Source organism: Manis javanica, chromosome 15 (assembly GCF_040802235.1).
Source record: "Manis javanica isolate MJ-LG chromosome 15, MJ_LKY, whole genome shotgun sequence".
Classification (NCBI taxonomy): domain Eukaryota; kingdom Metazoa; phylum Chordata; class Mammalia; order Pholidota; family Manidae; genus Manis; species Manis javanica.
The window spans coordinates 43592089-43607426 of record NC_133170.1 but is presented as its reverse complement, the minus strand read 5'-3'; the positions used below and the strand labels follow the sequence as shown (position 1 = coordinate 43607426).

The window sequence follows — 15338 nt, the reverse complement described above, 5'->3', positions numbered from 1 at the left end:
CAATCTTTGGCCACCTTCCTTCAATTCTTTAGAAAATAACATGGTTTGGAAAAAAAATAAACTGCCCTTCTGGGAAGTAATAAGACAAGGCATCCAATTCATATTAAATACCTTTAGTTTCCCTCTGGTTTCCCTAAAAGTGTCCAAGGCAACCTTAATCAACCTTTCCAAACAAAGAGCTTGGTGTAGCTTTCGTTGAAAACAAAAATTATGCAATCTTTTTCTGAAATTATAAACTGAGGGCCTGTTTTCCAGCTCCTCTCCCTATGACAAGCCAAACAAAATCTTGCTTTTAAGTAAGTCCCTAAACTATGGACACTTGGAATAGACTCTCACTTTGCCAGGGATAAATAAAATAAGAGACAAGAATAGCACCATCTAAGGACATCCTGTTGGAATTCTTGGGCAAATAGCAAATATTTGGACGCTCACCATCCCCAGTCATGATGGCCAATGTAGTGAACTGTGTTTGCCCTTTGATACACTCTACTAGGAGTCAAAGATGAAAGGCTCCATCTGTGCTTTGTGAGAATAAGTCACAGCAGCTATAACTGGCACTGTGACTTGAGTAAAGCTGTTAATGAAAGTAACAGACCCACAGGGCTGGCTGTAGTCTTCAAGCAGAGAATGATTCCTTCCAGTGACTTATTTTCAGTTTTTTTTTTAATGTCATTGCTTCTTTGTAGCTGAGGAAACCAACAATGTCCTTAGATATGCACGGCCAGTAGAGTGGCCATTGGCCACACATGCACAGTGGGCACTGAAATGTGACTAGTGCAAGTGGACACTTGCTGTAAGGGGAAAATACACACTTGGCTTCAGAGACCGACTGCAAAACCATGTAAAATATCTCAATAATTCTTTGTGACATTGAGTACCTGTTGCAAAAACAATACTTTGGATATACTGGGAAAAATAAAATGTACTCAAAAAATTAATTTTTTCTTATTTCCACTTGCTGTTATTGTTATTTTAATGTAGCTACTAGAAAACTTAATATCACCTATGTGGCTCCCATTTTCACACCCCATCATATTGCACTGGACAATGTGGCTTAGACCTTCCAATAATTTTCTTAGTAGTCATCTAATCCTGAGCTACTTCTCTTTCCACTATTTGCTGTATTTTTGCATGATATTCTTTAGGGTCCCAAATATACCAAATGAATCATTTAAGGACATGTCCTTGTTTCATTCTCCTAACAGCAGCAGAATAAAAACAGAGGTCTTTCTGCCAACTGAGAGGCTAGCTAATTCTAGTCAGACCGCGATACCAACTGCATTATCAAAAAACAGCCTAGTTCACAGGGAGGAAGGGACCAGTGCTGAGGACATACCCCTCAGAAACCCCACATTCCAAACCCTGCATGAATACTTCTGAAACTGAGCCATTAAATTTATTCAAAATGTTTATGACTTCCCTTTCACAAGGGGCAAGATCATCTTTCCTAAGAGTAAGTCACCTAAATCATTTTCCTGCTCCATATCCCACCATGTCCTTTCAGGTGTTCAGTGGCACCAGCTGTGTGTGTGTGTAAAGTCACAACGGACACTGAGATTCATTGTCAAACATCTGCTCACTAGCCTTAGGCTATACTTGAGTTGCATCTGGGGCTGCATGGTGTCCTTGCACTCCAAGATCCAGTGAAACCCTGGCAGAACCTGACCTGTTTGTATGTGGGGCCACTGACTCTCCTCACACACAACATACACTCGCAGTGAGAGGACTCTTCTCAGAGTGTCCTGAACTCCAATTCAAACCTGCTCTGCACAGGGCACAGACAGCCCATCCCAAACTCTGAAGCTTTGGGCAGAAGCACCACATTCTACTTTTCTTCTAGACCTTGGGTCACCCTTACCTTGACTTGTTCATTTGAGGTTACAGCACAGAAAACAATCTCTGTGAATCCTTGGGATGGGAACATACGGAAACAGATGCCACCAATAACACGGCCGTCTTTAATTAAAGCAAGGGTTTTGTGTTTCCTGAAAGAATAAAATTGTGTCAAAGTTTTACCTATTTGGCTTTATAAATACACTTTTTGGGGAGCTCCTTATTAACTAAGCAGGAAAGTGGGTGGGGTGGGGGGTGCTTCTTAAGTTTCTAGGGAAACTGCCTTTATTTAGCTGCTGCCTCACTGGGCGGTTCTTTACTGTGGACTGTTAGAGCAAGCCTGCTTGCCCAAGACTTGATGGGAGTTTTCGCCAGAACAAAATGCCAGCCACCGAGTAGGTAGGTGGTTTACAATAGAGTGCATGTGGAGGGGCTCAGTGGCCCTTGAAGAGGGGGTACCCCCAAAGCCAAGGATCCCAGGGTGGGGGCTCCGGGGAGAGCACAGAGTTAATGGACAAACATGGTGTATGTTTCTGAAGACTTTAGTCTCACTCAAAAGTATTACAGAAACATGGAAAAGACAACAAAATCCACATGGACATTTTGCCAAAACCTGCACTACAGAGTCATGTCAGAACTTCTTTTTGTCTTAAATGTCACTCTGAATTGTCTCTTGCATACGTGACAGTCCACAAAGTCTGTTGGGCTGTACATGTTAAAATACTTTCAATTAGAGACGTTTAGTTTGGGTTATTTTTTTAAAAAGCAATGGATTTTCAAAGTTAACTTGTTTGCTATCCCAATAATTCTCCCAGCGCTATAAACCCAGGCACAATGGTACCTAGTTACACTACCAAAATCAAGAGTATTATTGACTGGAAAACATGGGACATCTTAGCATTTCTATTCTTTCATTGCTGTGATGAATGAAGCACAGGATAGTCACCAGAAACTTAAAATCTAAAGTTTCATTATGATTAACAAAAACATTTATGAATTGTTGAGAAGTGAATCTAACTGCTTTCAGCCATGGCCATCACCGTGAGGTACTCTGAATCCGCAGTGTGACAAGGGGGAGCAGGCCTCAGGGGTGACAGTGGCCAACTCTCACTCTCTGAGGCGTTTCTCTTTTATTTAGAAGGAAATAAGGGAGAGGGAGGAACACAGCACCACTCACGGGTCAAAGACGAGCCGCGTGATGTACTCTTTCGGCATCCGGGGCAGCTGGTGAGAGAACACGTTCTGCAGACCGACCAGCCACATCAGAATCTTCTTGTTGGGCTTCTGGTTCAGGGAATTGCCCACCACGTGGAATTCGATCACACCCCTGCGCTCTTCCAGCCTTGCTGCCTCGTCCCTGGCCGAATGAGCTGACAGTAAATTGGTCTGGGATGCAAGAGACAGGAAAAAATTACACAGAGCTCTTCCCTTAAAACGATGGGCACAGGACACACCGATGTGTGTCTTCTTTATTCTAATAGAACACACATTTGTGGATTTTCAGGGTCCCAAACAACACACACAAGTTATGAAAACAAAAGAGAAAGGGCAGGTAAAGCAGCATTTTGAGAGGTCAGAGAATTATACGTGTTCGTGGGTATCTGGTGTAGATAAGGAGTCACCAAACTTTTCTGTTAAGGGCCAGACAGTAGCTATTTTAGATTTGGCAAATCACAAAGTCTTTGTGGCAGCTAGTCAACGCTGTCGTAGTGGAAGCAGCCCAAGACAAAACATAAATGAATGGGAGTGCTAGGGTCCCAACAAAACTTTATTTTAAAAGTGGGAGGGCAGACCGGATTTAGCATATGGGTTATAGTTTGCCAGTCCCTGGTTTAGAGGAACCCAACTGGCTGAGCTCCACAGGACCCTGAGGACAATGGCTGCCAAGTCCTCGTCACCGGCCCACAGTGGTGGTCACATGCACACTGTTAGCACTGCTCTTCGGAGGACAGTTCCCTTTCCAGTGACCTGCCTAGTGAGCTACTCTCAGTCGTAGCTGGCAGCCCGCCTTAGGCCAGCACTTTCTGATCCCCATTCTCCTTAATCCATCCAGTGGCATGCAGGTCAATGTTCAACAAAGAGCTCAGCAGAGAGGAAAAGCCCTAATGGGTAACACTTGTCATTTGATTGGCCTACAGCCAGCTGACCAGGTGCCCAGGTGCTCCTGTGGCCAGTCTCCAGCTACCAACATATTTAACAACCAGCTCACAAAATGCCTGAAAATTTAACGACTGCCTTGCACACTCCAGCACAAGCCAACTCCACTCCACCTCAAAACCACCCAACAAGCTTGGAAATGTGTGATTGCACCCACATTTTGCAGCTGAAAAAACTGAGCTATACTCATCTGTAGAGTAACTAAATCCCTGACAGACAAGTATACAAAAGGTACTACGGTCCTAAGTCCCCCAGCACTGGATCTCTAGAAGGAAACGGAAAGACAATTTTGTAATGAGATCTTTCTCTCACAACTTTCCTGTTCTCTGAGTTACTCTCAATGTAACATAAATACTTGAGGAAACATGACAAATTAAACACTGATACTTTAATCTAGCAGAACCACACTAAAAAAAATTTAAAAGATGTTTTGCAAAATAATCTCCAAGCTATTTCTTCATGTCTCGAAAGCTGTCAGAAATGTCTTAAGCTGCTATGACCCTGGATGTGAAGCAAAAGATGACAGCAGTACTTTTACCAAAAATGCTTTGCTTGAATCTAAACATGAGTAAACAAATATCCAAGTACCCATTATGCAAAACGAGGGACCAGTGCTAGTGACTAGTGACACTTCAACAATGGCACTGTCATAAAAGACAAAAAAGGGCTGGGAATTGTTCTAGATTATAGGAGAAAAGAGATGAAAAGAGAATAACAAAATACAATAGAATGACCTCTGACTGATCCTTCAACAACAGGAACAATGTTATAAAGGCTATCGTCTGGATATACAGGGGAATTTGGCAATGGGCTGTATATTAGTCCAGGGTCAGCATACTTTTCTATAAAGGGCTAGATAACATTTTAGGCTGTGGGTCATACATCCCGTCTTAATCCTTCAAATCTGCTCTGTAATGTAAGGCAGACGTAGACAACATGCTTCAATAAAACTTTATTTACAAAAACAACCAATGGGCCAGATTTGGCAAGCACACTGTAGTTTGCCAACCCATATATTAGACAATATTGTCACCTTGCTAAACTTTCTGATAATTGTAACTACATTGTGGTAATGAAAACAATAGTCTTAGAGTCTTAGAAGAGACAGGCAAATATAGTTGGGATGAAGGGTTACAACATCTTTTTTTAATTCTAAAATGGTTCCAAATAGTTGACAGGATAGACAAGGTGAATGTGCCAAGTTGACAACTGGTTAATCTAAATAGAGAATCTAAATTGTTATCCTGGAATTTTTGCAGCGATTTATGAAGGTTTAAATTCTTCATTGTGAGAAACTGTGTGAGGAGGAATGTCTTCGTGTGTGAGATTATTAGGACACTTCCCTGTGATGTGACACTCATCAAGGGGACACCTCTCCTCTAGCTTTTCTTGCCCGCCCCACCCTGACCACCAAGTTAAACGCACACCAGGTGGCAGAGCACACTCTCTCAGCAATACCATCCCCCAGCCCCGTTTCTGACAGCTGGAGGGTCTAGGAGCAGAAGGGGGTCTATAAGTGACTGCCCCAGTTTACCCTGCTGACCTCTGGTCCAAGCATCGCTGCAGGATCCGTGATGGTAGACATGACCTCATTGATCAATTCCATTGGAATATCCCCCATAACTCGGGGTTTCTTGGCCTCCTCCAAAACATGAGAGTCATTCATTTTCCTCTTTTCTCCTGTAATGATCAAAATGAAAGGGCAAACAGTGGTTGATTTTTAAACACAAAGCAGATAATACATGCCAACTAACCCAACAGCTTTTCTAGTAACCCTGATGGGTATGGAAATGAACTCACCATTTGCCCAGGGAGAGGGTCAGCAGAAGGTGGGAAAGGGCAGGGAGAAGGTTACAGTAACTGCCACCCAGAGACCCATCCATTTCTATTTTCTATGAAAATTCTTAAGTGTGATACGTGAGTTATTAAGGCACACGTTTCTTCATTTGCAAATCCAAGAGGTAATTATTAATCTTTAATTCAGTCCCTTTGTGATCAGAGAACATGGTCCATTTGACACCAAAATGTCAAAATTACTGAAACTTGCTTTTTGCCTAAAATAAGACCTTATTTGTAAATGTGTAGTGTCCTCTTGGAAAGAACATGTATTTTCTGATTTTTAGGAGTAATGATCTCTACATGTGGCCATTAAACTTATTGATCATATTTTTAGGGCTTCTATATACTTACTGCTGGTTTTGTCTGCTTGATCCATGAATGACTCAGAGATGTTTCTTTAAGCTTTCAACTGTTGGTTCATTTATTTGTCCTTGTATTTATGTTATTTCTCTTTCATATATGTAGGTGAATATATATGTATGTATGTATATTATGTGCATATATGTCTATATATATATTTGAAATATACTAGTCAACTATCTTATTTTGATGGTAAATTTAAGATTTCACTGTGAAATGACCCTCTTTACCTCTCACAATGCTTTTTAGCCTTAAAAAGAGCTTTTGTCCTTTCTACTATTATTCTCGGTTTTTCTTTCTTCTCGTCAGAGCATATATTTATTCTTACAATTAAAATTTTTAATTTTCTAGATGTTCAAATCTAATTTATTCCTCAGGTGTAAATCCAACTAAACATGTTTCCATAGAGCATTCTCACTGTCTTTAGTTAAAAAGGATCAGAGCAATGGAACATATCTTGTTCATATAAGATACTTCCGTAAATATTATGTGTTTCTTACTAAACTGCCTTTGTTGAGTTCTGTTTTTACAAGTCTCAATTTGCTATTGTTATCGAAGGTGAGTGTTATTTTCAGTCATTTAACCAACAAGGCTTCAAATTCCATGACTCCCCAAGAACAATGCTGTGAAATATTCATTTTGTAGCTGAGGTTTATACCAAATATGCCCCAAACTTGATAGATTCCTAGGAGTGTTATGGTAAGAGAGTATCTGATGTTGCATCCATGCTCACTGGCAAAGAGTTTTGAGTTCCTTAGCCGCGTGTTCCTTGGGAGCAGGAGAGAGAAGGGGGGCACCATGCTAAAGATTTGGTACTTCATATAAAATCCTCTTCTCTCCTTTTATACCACTTCTTTAATGTCTGACTTGGGTTGTATCCAAGATTTGTTTGACGTCAAAACAGTAGACAGACATGCAACCTTCCAGATGTTCTATAACTATGACATGCCCTTAGGATTAGGAGATGTTTCTGCCCATGTGGCAGATTACATTAATGGCCAAATTCTTTACCCTCCTGGTATCCACACTCTGCCTTGTGACTCTGTGGTTCTTTCAACAAAAGGAATGAAGTGCATTTCTAAACCCCTCATCTCTAGGTTTGACCGTGATTTGGTTTACGTGACAGAATCAGACATCCTTCAGTGTACCAGTTCTGAGCCCAGGCTTCAAGAAACTATTTCTACTTGCTCTCTGGTGCTTCTTCCATTGTCATAAGGACATGCTTCAAGAAAAGGAAAGAAGCCCAGTGGTCCCAGGAGGAGGATGAAAAATATGTGAAACAGAGATACTCTGTAGCTTACACTTTGTAGCCAAGCCTAAAACAGAGTCCCCAGTCAATAGGCAGACTCCCGGGCAAGCCCAGCCAAGCCTGAAGGAGGCTGGCTGAGATGAGTTGCCCATTGGGCAGCACACAATGAGCGACCTATGATAATAAATGATTACAATTTGTGTATTATATACTGATATTGCATCAAGGGTAAAACTCCTTACTTTATAACTGTACTGTTGTTTAGTAAGAGGATGTCCTTGTTTTTAAAATGTAACCATTTTAAGACTTTGTATTTCGGTTGGCTTGTTACACAGCAATAACTAACCAATACAGCTCCAAGTGATTTCCAGCCATTAAAATCCTAGAGGGGCACAGCCCGTAGTCGGTCTAAGTCTCCCTTTGGCACTCTTCACGTAATACGGTTTCTAAGGCATCACACCTCCTCAAATGCTTACCTGGGTTTGCCTCCAGCCCAGAAGAGCCTTTGCCAGAAGGACTGGGGCTCCCTCCATTCGGCTGCTCAAGGGAAGATGAATTTGAATTGTATGAAACTGTCCCAGCCACAGGAGGTGGATTAATAACTGCCCCGGGAAAAGGAAAAGAAGGTATCAGATGACTCCTTTCTTGGACAAAAAGGAGCCAAGCATACACGTGACCATCCCATTCCTGCCCACCACCCCAAAAGCAGTCATCTTTAAAACAGAAGCCATGGAGATACTGTGAACATGATAATAAAGACATAATAGATTAATTACTGCCCATCAAATAGACTAAGCATATCTGAGTCCATGTTGATAAAATAATGAATGAATAAACAAATAAATAAGTGGGGAGAAGGTAAAGCTCCTCCTTAAAGAGAATGCCAATAAATAAATGGAAGAAACAACAGAAGTTAGGAAAAAACCCTTTGGCAGCCAGCATATAACAATAAATTCAGGGACCAATCATCTGTGCAGGCTAAACCTCTGACATAGTCTTGATGAAGATAGGAGAGTCTCAAGTAACTCCCCACAAAACTTTACTACAACAGGAAAATGGTAACATTGCAGTGGAGAAACCCCACAAACACAGCCATGTGACTGAACTTAATACCAGCAACTGTGGAGGTGGGGGAGACATTACGTGCCTGACGTGATGCAGAAATGGCTCTAAGCCCCATGACTGGGGTAAACGCCCAAAGTGGGAAACAGCCTGTGGATTGGATAATGATATTGTATCAAGGTTAAAACTCCTTCCTTTATAACTGTACTGTTGTTAAGAAAGAGGATGTCCTTGTTCCTGGGAGATACCCTCTGAAGCCACTGAAGGGGCAAGATGTTGTTTAAAGGGGCAACTTTCAAGTAGTTTAGGAGGAAAAATATAAATATATATATATACACATACACCCATGGAGAGAGACAGAGAGGGAGAGAGAAGGGATGATAAAGCAAGTGTGGCAAAATGGTTAACAAGTGATGCACTTGGGAAAGGCTATGTAGTACACAGGATTTCTTTGTCCTATTCTTGTATGACTTTCCTGTAAGTTGAGAGTATTTCCAAACAAAAACATTTTGTTTTATTTTTTTTAAAAGCTATTGTTAGGAAATAAGCTATTGCTGATTTGCAGCTGATGAGGGCTATAGATATCCTCAGTGACACAGGTCACACAGAGGACGTGGTAGGGCAGCGCAGCCAGATGCCCAGAATGGACGTTCATCTAAGTTTCAATGCAGCCATGGTTCAGCCCAGAGGACATTCCCAGCAGCCACCAAAGTGTGGAATAAGCAAACGGGGCAACAAAGACACCAATCCATAGCACTCCTAACTGAGTGGCAAATGATATATAAAGATTTGGAATATGCAGAAATCTCATGCTCTATGATCAAACAGGCTTTCCAAATTTCAAAGTGCATGGTGGTGATTTACACCAAGCAGCAGCTCTAGTGATTTCCAACACATTTGAGTATCTTGCAAAACTTCAAAGCCATCATTATGAACGTCATTCATCACAGCTGCATAGATGTGCAGACATGCCAATTAAGTAGATGATTACACTCTTCTTTCCCCTTGAGAACATGCTGCAATTACAGTAGAACAGGAGATGACAGCCTGCTTCTCACGGCTTCTGATGGTAGAATCGAAGAGTACCATCCAGCTTCCCCGGCTTACAACCTTAGCCATGAAAACCAACTTGAAATTCCCAGAGGGTCAGACTACCTCTGCCTTCTCCAGCCTGTGCTAAGGCAGATGATGTGCCAAAAATTGAACAGATCAGGAGGCATACTGAGTGGGCAAAGGTCCAGGGGAGTTTTCAGAGAGAAATCCTTTCTGGAAGACCCTCCAGAAAAGAACAAAACTGATCCTGCTGAATGGCTTTGGTGTCCCTCGCCTGAAGGAGGAAGCAGTTCTTCACTTATTCCTGCCACAAGTATTTGCCTGTAACGCACCCTGAAGCAGAGCCATGCAGTGGTCAGAGCTCTGGCTGCTAGTGTAGAGGGTAGAGGGTAGTCAGGAATTCCACAGGCCCAGGTGGGTGTGAAACCCAGTTCCATCATCTTTGTGCTCTGACCTTGGGTAACGCATTGCTCTTTGAGTTTCCATTTCTCATCTGTATGAAGGGAAAATAATGCCAACTTCTCAGGGTTTGTGCTAAGGCTTAAAGATAGATGCAAAGTTCACATGCAAGCACTTCATGGAAATATTAGTTGTTACTGTTGCAAAACTGGGTCTCTGGCCATCCAGGTGTCACACTCACAGGAGAGAAGACATGCAGAAGAAATGGGGCTAGAATAGCAGGAGGCAGGTGCTGTCTGACACAGCAGCTCTCAAATACTGCTGCACATCAGAATCACCTGGGGAGTTTTCAAAGTCTCGGTGCCCAGGCCACATATGAGACCAATTACATTACAGTCTCTTGGGAAGGGACTCAGAAATCAGTATTATTTTGATCAGTGTGGGTAATGGCATTGTACAGCCAAGTTTGAGAATAAAGGATAGGATATATTCAAGATTCTGTGCAAGTTTGGAAGAAAGGAGACCCAGTCCTTGCTAAAAGGCATGGGATGGACTAGGAAATAGTTTGTGAAGAGATGCCATTTGAAAGCGAGGTGAGACAAAGTGAACACACAGCCCATGTCCAGTTACCACTGACAACTAGGGTAGGAGAGAGGGTGTAATATGCATGCAAAGGCCCCAAAGCACAACACACTTGAGACCAGAGAAACATGAACTTATATTTCTTAGGTAAAAAAAACACACAAAGATGTCTTTGACATGTTTTTGGGCCATGATCAAATGGTTTGATCCAAACCGAAATACCTGATTCTCTATATACTCTGTTTTGTAAGTATTTAAATATATTTATATCCAAAGTTGGGCTCTAAATGAAAAAAAAAATTTTTTTTAGTTACCTTCTCAAATGTATTATGCTCAGTGAAAGAAGCCAGACTCAAAAAGCTGTGATTATATGATTGCATTCACCTGGCACATAGCAAAGCCAAAATATTGGAAAAAAAACAATCAGTGGTTGCAGGGCGGTTTGGGGTGATGGGACTGTTGTATTTTGATGGTAGTGGTGGTTACACACCTCCATGCCTTTGCCGAAATTCGCAGAACCACACACTAAGAAAGGTGACTTTCACCATAGTAAAACAATTTTTTTGGAAAAGTAGCAAGAATAAAACTACCTTTGCTGGAGGCACAACTCCGAAGCCCCCATACTACACACTGAGCTAGAGCTCTACTAAAAACTCTGACATAGAAATTCTGCACTCCATCTTTCCCGTTGGCCACATAAAAACTCCTGCTTTGGCATATCTTGCCAAACTTCTTTGAGCCTTCCGAGTGCCCAAGGCAGGAACTGCGATCCCCTCCGTCAGATCCATGTGCCTCCAGAAGTGCTGTGTCTTCCCTCCTCACAGCATGCTTGCTGGTGCCCTGGCCCCACCGGAAGTACTTCATGTCCCCAGACACAAGGTTGCTCTCTCCCGCCCACCTTTCTACCACTGTCCACGATTGTAACTTGATGCACAAAACAGACATCACAGATTTAGAAACTAGACTGGGACTTGCTTCTTGGGCTTATCTGGCCATTGACCAAGACTCTAAGTGTCTTTAAAAAGAGCCAGCATTTAACTACAGTGCTGAGCTGTCTGCTATTTTATACCTCCCATAAAACTGCAATGTACAAGCTAAGCAAACCCAATAGTGGGAGCTGTCGCTGTTGTTTTAACTGGTTTGCACCTGCTCTCCTCAGTAATGGAGATGCAGATGCAAAATTTGCCCAAGCGGTTACTTTTTTCCTGGCTCTAGTCTTCATTTTCTTGAAAAGAAACACAAATAAATGCAGAGTGAGCTGCAACGAACACTTCTGGTTGTTGTCTGATTAACGCAAGACATTTACCTGTTTGGATACCTAGCTGGCTGGTCCTGGAAGAGGTCGAGAGAAAATCCTGATCCCAGATGGGAGAATTTTGACTATAAACTTCTTCTTCTAACATGGACAGAAACCTAGACACAAGAGTAACAGTAGAAATAAGAATGAAACTGACGTATTACTAAAGGGACAAAAGCCCTACCCATCTATGGCAATCACCTGAACAGCAACCCACCTGTGACTCTGGACCATGCTAGTGAATTGTGAATCAACTGATGATTTAGTTGGGCAGCCCTACTATATTTCATATATTCAAATACACAAATGCGTTTCTAGGAACTTATCCTCTTTCCACTGACTCTGCATAGACTGACACAACAGAAATGACACAGAGCCTACCATCAGCGAATATGCATTCTACTGAGGCCGCCTCTGGGAGTCTCAGCAAAATTTCAGAACTCCACGCAGCTGTCATTAGCACTGCTATTGTCATCACAAAAGTCACTAATAGCTATGGAATGCTTGCTATGTGCCTGCCCTGTTCTAAGAACTTCTCGTTTCCGCACAGCAACCCAGTGAGTTACGTACAGTATTTTTATTTATCACACACATATATAGCTCTTACTATATGACCGGCATTGTTCTGAGTGGTTGATGCATATTATCTCACCTGATCTTTGTAACAAGCCTATGAGATAGGACCTAGTATTAGGTTCATTTAACATTGAAATTAAAAAACTTAAGGCACAGAGTTAAATAAATGATACAAAGTTCTGTTAGAAAGATAGCCACGAGCAGTCGGGGAAGGGGAAGATAAGGTTCAAGAAAAAAAACCGTCCAAACCATGCCCAGGTAGGAGGCCCCACTTTAGACAACAAAGGCTTTGCAGGGGTTTAACTTCTTTGCCTATTGAGACCAGGCTAAACTGGTCCCAACCCGATCGCAAAGTGGACATAATTGAACAAAACTAACAACTGCCCAAACCACATGTTGTCTTAATCTCATTAAAAATAAAACCGTGGTTTTGCTTGCCCCACCCCACCCCACCCGCATGGGCTTTTCCGTGCGCATTTTGAGAAAAGACATGGGCACCAAAAGGAATGGGTGTGCAACTAGAGCTGTCAATCAAATGACCTCACCCTGTCAATCACAGAAGCGCCCCTTCGCTAGGTCCTGATACATAAACCCTCCTCTAAAAGTTCAGGGCCTCTGTCTACCTTGACTCTGGCCCGCTCCTCCCTTGGAGTGATCTCAAATAACACTTTCCCTCTGCTTTGCTACTGTGCCTCTGCCTTTCAATTCTTTGTGGCAACTGGACAAGAACCAAGGAAAACAAACCCAACCTGTAACAGTTCCACAACTAGTAGATTGCCAGGCCATGACTGGAATCAGCGATTCAGTACTGTTACACTTCTAGTCATGTTATAAACCAAATGTATCTTGTTTTGGGGGCCAGTGGAAATCACCTGGACACCTTATCAGAACTACAGATACCCAAGCCCCACCTGAATCAGTCCATGAGAATGGGCCTGGGCAACCAAATTCTGTTAAGTACCTGAGACAATTCTCACAGACAGCAAAATACAAAAAGAACTCTGATTAAAATACCAATACAGACCTAAGGGTCTGTACTAGCCTCTTTTTAAGGCACATTAATTCTAGTGGAGGGGTTTGGAAAAACAGCTATGAGCTTGGGCTCTACAATCCATTTGCCAAGCTCACCACTTACTACTTCTGTGACCTCAGAACAAGTTCTTAACTCTCCTCTTTTATAAAGTGGAATTATCAACACTGACTCCTGCACTGGTGGCAGTAAGGAATAAGCTGGCATGCACACTTAAATGGAGCACTGTCCCCTACCAAGTGCTCCATTCATTAAGTCTTGGCTGAATGCTTACCATGTGCCAGACACTGTCTTAGATAACAAAACCACCCTCTGGCTCTCACAACGTTTACATTGTAATGATGTAATGAAGTCTGGCTGTCCTAAGTCGGCTACCCTGTCTCTGAAATTTCGAGAGCTGAAAGCCCTTAAAAATGTATTTTCTATAAAAATATTTTCCATTTGGCAATGAAATCTGACCTGAACATACACAAAATTATTTATAGTCATTATCATTGTAAATGGATTTGATTGGGGGAACTGCTCCTACCCCCAGAGTTGTGCTACATACCTGGGCTATATTACCTTCATAAAAGGTTTTAAAATTTTGAATTGTGAAACGCATCTGCTACCTAGGTTTGGATAACTGATTCAGGGCCTGTGCTGTCAGCATCATTCTCCTTATTACTAAAAGTACCACCATCCTCATCTGTCAAAGCCTACAGATTTTACATGCTTTCAAAGAAGGGAGAGGTTGTTTTTTGGAAGTGAAACAGTTGGAAAAAGGTCCTGGGGGTCTTTTCACTTGCTACTCACTGAAGAATTAAGAACAAGGTACCATTTCCATAAACACCTACCTGCACTCAATAGTTTAATTCATGGTTTGTAGAAACTGCATGAGCCACTCCTTGCAAAACAGGTGACCATTAACTTATGTTTTAAAATGCTTTAGTATGTGTCTACCAAACATAGAAAGACTAACAGCAATAGGAGGTAAACTCTTTGCTGAGATCCCATTTTGATCCTGCTGAGAGGACCTGCTTGACGCTTTGCCCCATTTTACTAAGTGGGCCCTGCCTCTACCTTACACAGCCCTCAAGACTTCCTTAATTGCCCTCATCACAGAAGCAATTTCCTTTTCTTTTCTAAGCTCCTTTCTATCAGTAATTATATGATCACAACACTCTCCACAAAGTCCTGCAGAGTCACACCAAAGGAGATGGCCATTCGTAATTAAGGAAAAAAATTATGTGTGTTTGTGTGTGTATTATATATATATACACAGTTATTTCATTATTATAAAGAAGTCTCATGTAATGAAAGGAAAAAGTCCTTGTTTTATATACACAGGATTCAAAATTGTATGTAGAATAAAAGAATGTGATATGTGGAGGAAAACAGAAACTGGACCACTAACTGGCAGGCCCTGGGTGGCCTTCTGCTTCTTTGTTCTCTTCCCCAAGTTTTCATCAACATGTGTACTTACCACTTTTGGAATGAAAGATGCATATGAATCCTTTTAGAAAACACCTGGTAAGTAGGTGTACCAGGCAGGGAGGCACAAGCTAAAGGCAAGTGGGAGAAGGGCCGCTTGGCAAAGCAGAGCAGGAAGGTAGGAATGGAAGCCCCGGACAGGCACCTGAGCCACCGTGGCCTCACCAGGGGGCAGGAAGCCGCTGCAGCGCCCACTGTGAGACAGTGCCTAAGGCAGACAGCACCTCTGGGCACTGGTGTATGTGACGTGGAGGACAAATCTGCAGGCATGCATCCTTAACAGCCTCAAATGTTGTCATAGTCAATAACAAGGGACTTAAAGGGACAAGTGGGTGGTAGTGTTACCCTACCACTAGTAATTGAGAAGAAAAGAAAGCAGTGTTGATTTTTTAGCTCAACAGTATATGCATGCCAGAACTACCCCTGAA

At 42.1% G+C, this 15338-nt stretch overlaps 1 protein-coding gene across 4 annotated transcripts in view; it reads right to left on the bottom strand.

The window, feature by feature from the left end:
• Positions 1 to 15338, bottom strand: part of KAT2B (lysine acetyltransferase 2B) — a 96849-nt gene that overhangs the window by 18974 nt on the left and 62537 nt on the right. For all 4 annotated transcript variants that reach the window (XM_036996278.2, XM_036996279.2, XM_073223614.1 and 1 more), the window contains 5 exons: positions 11841 to 11947; positions 7915 to 8040; positions 5534 to 5670; positions 3011 to 3219; positions 1859 to 1985 (listed from right to left, as the gene is read on the bottom strand). In XM_036996278.2, the coding sequence (XP_036852173.1) occupies positions 1859 to 1985; positions 3011 to 3219; positions 5534 to 5670; positions 7915 to 8040; positions 11841 to 11947 (706 nt within the window). The remainder of the gene's footprint in view (positions 1 to 1858; positions 1986 to 3010; positions 3220 to 5533; positions 5671 to 7914; positions 8041 to 11840; positions 11948 to 15338) is intronic.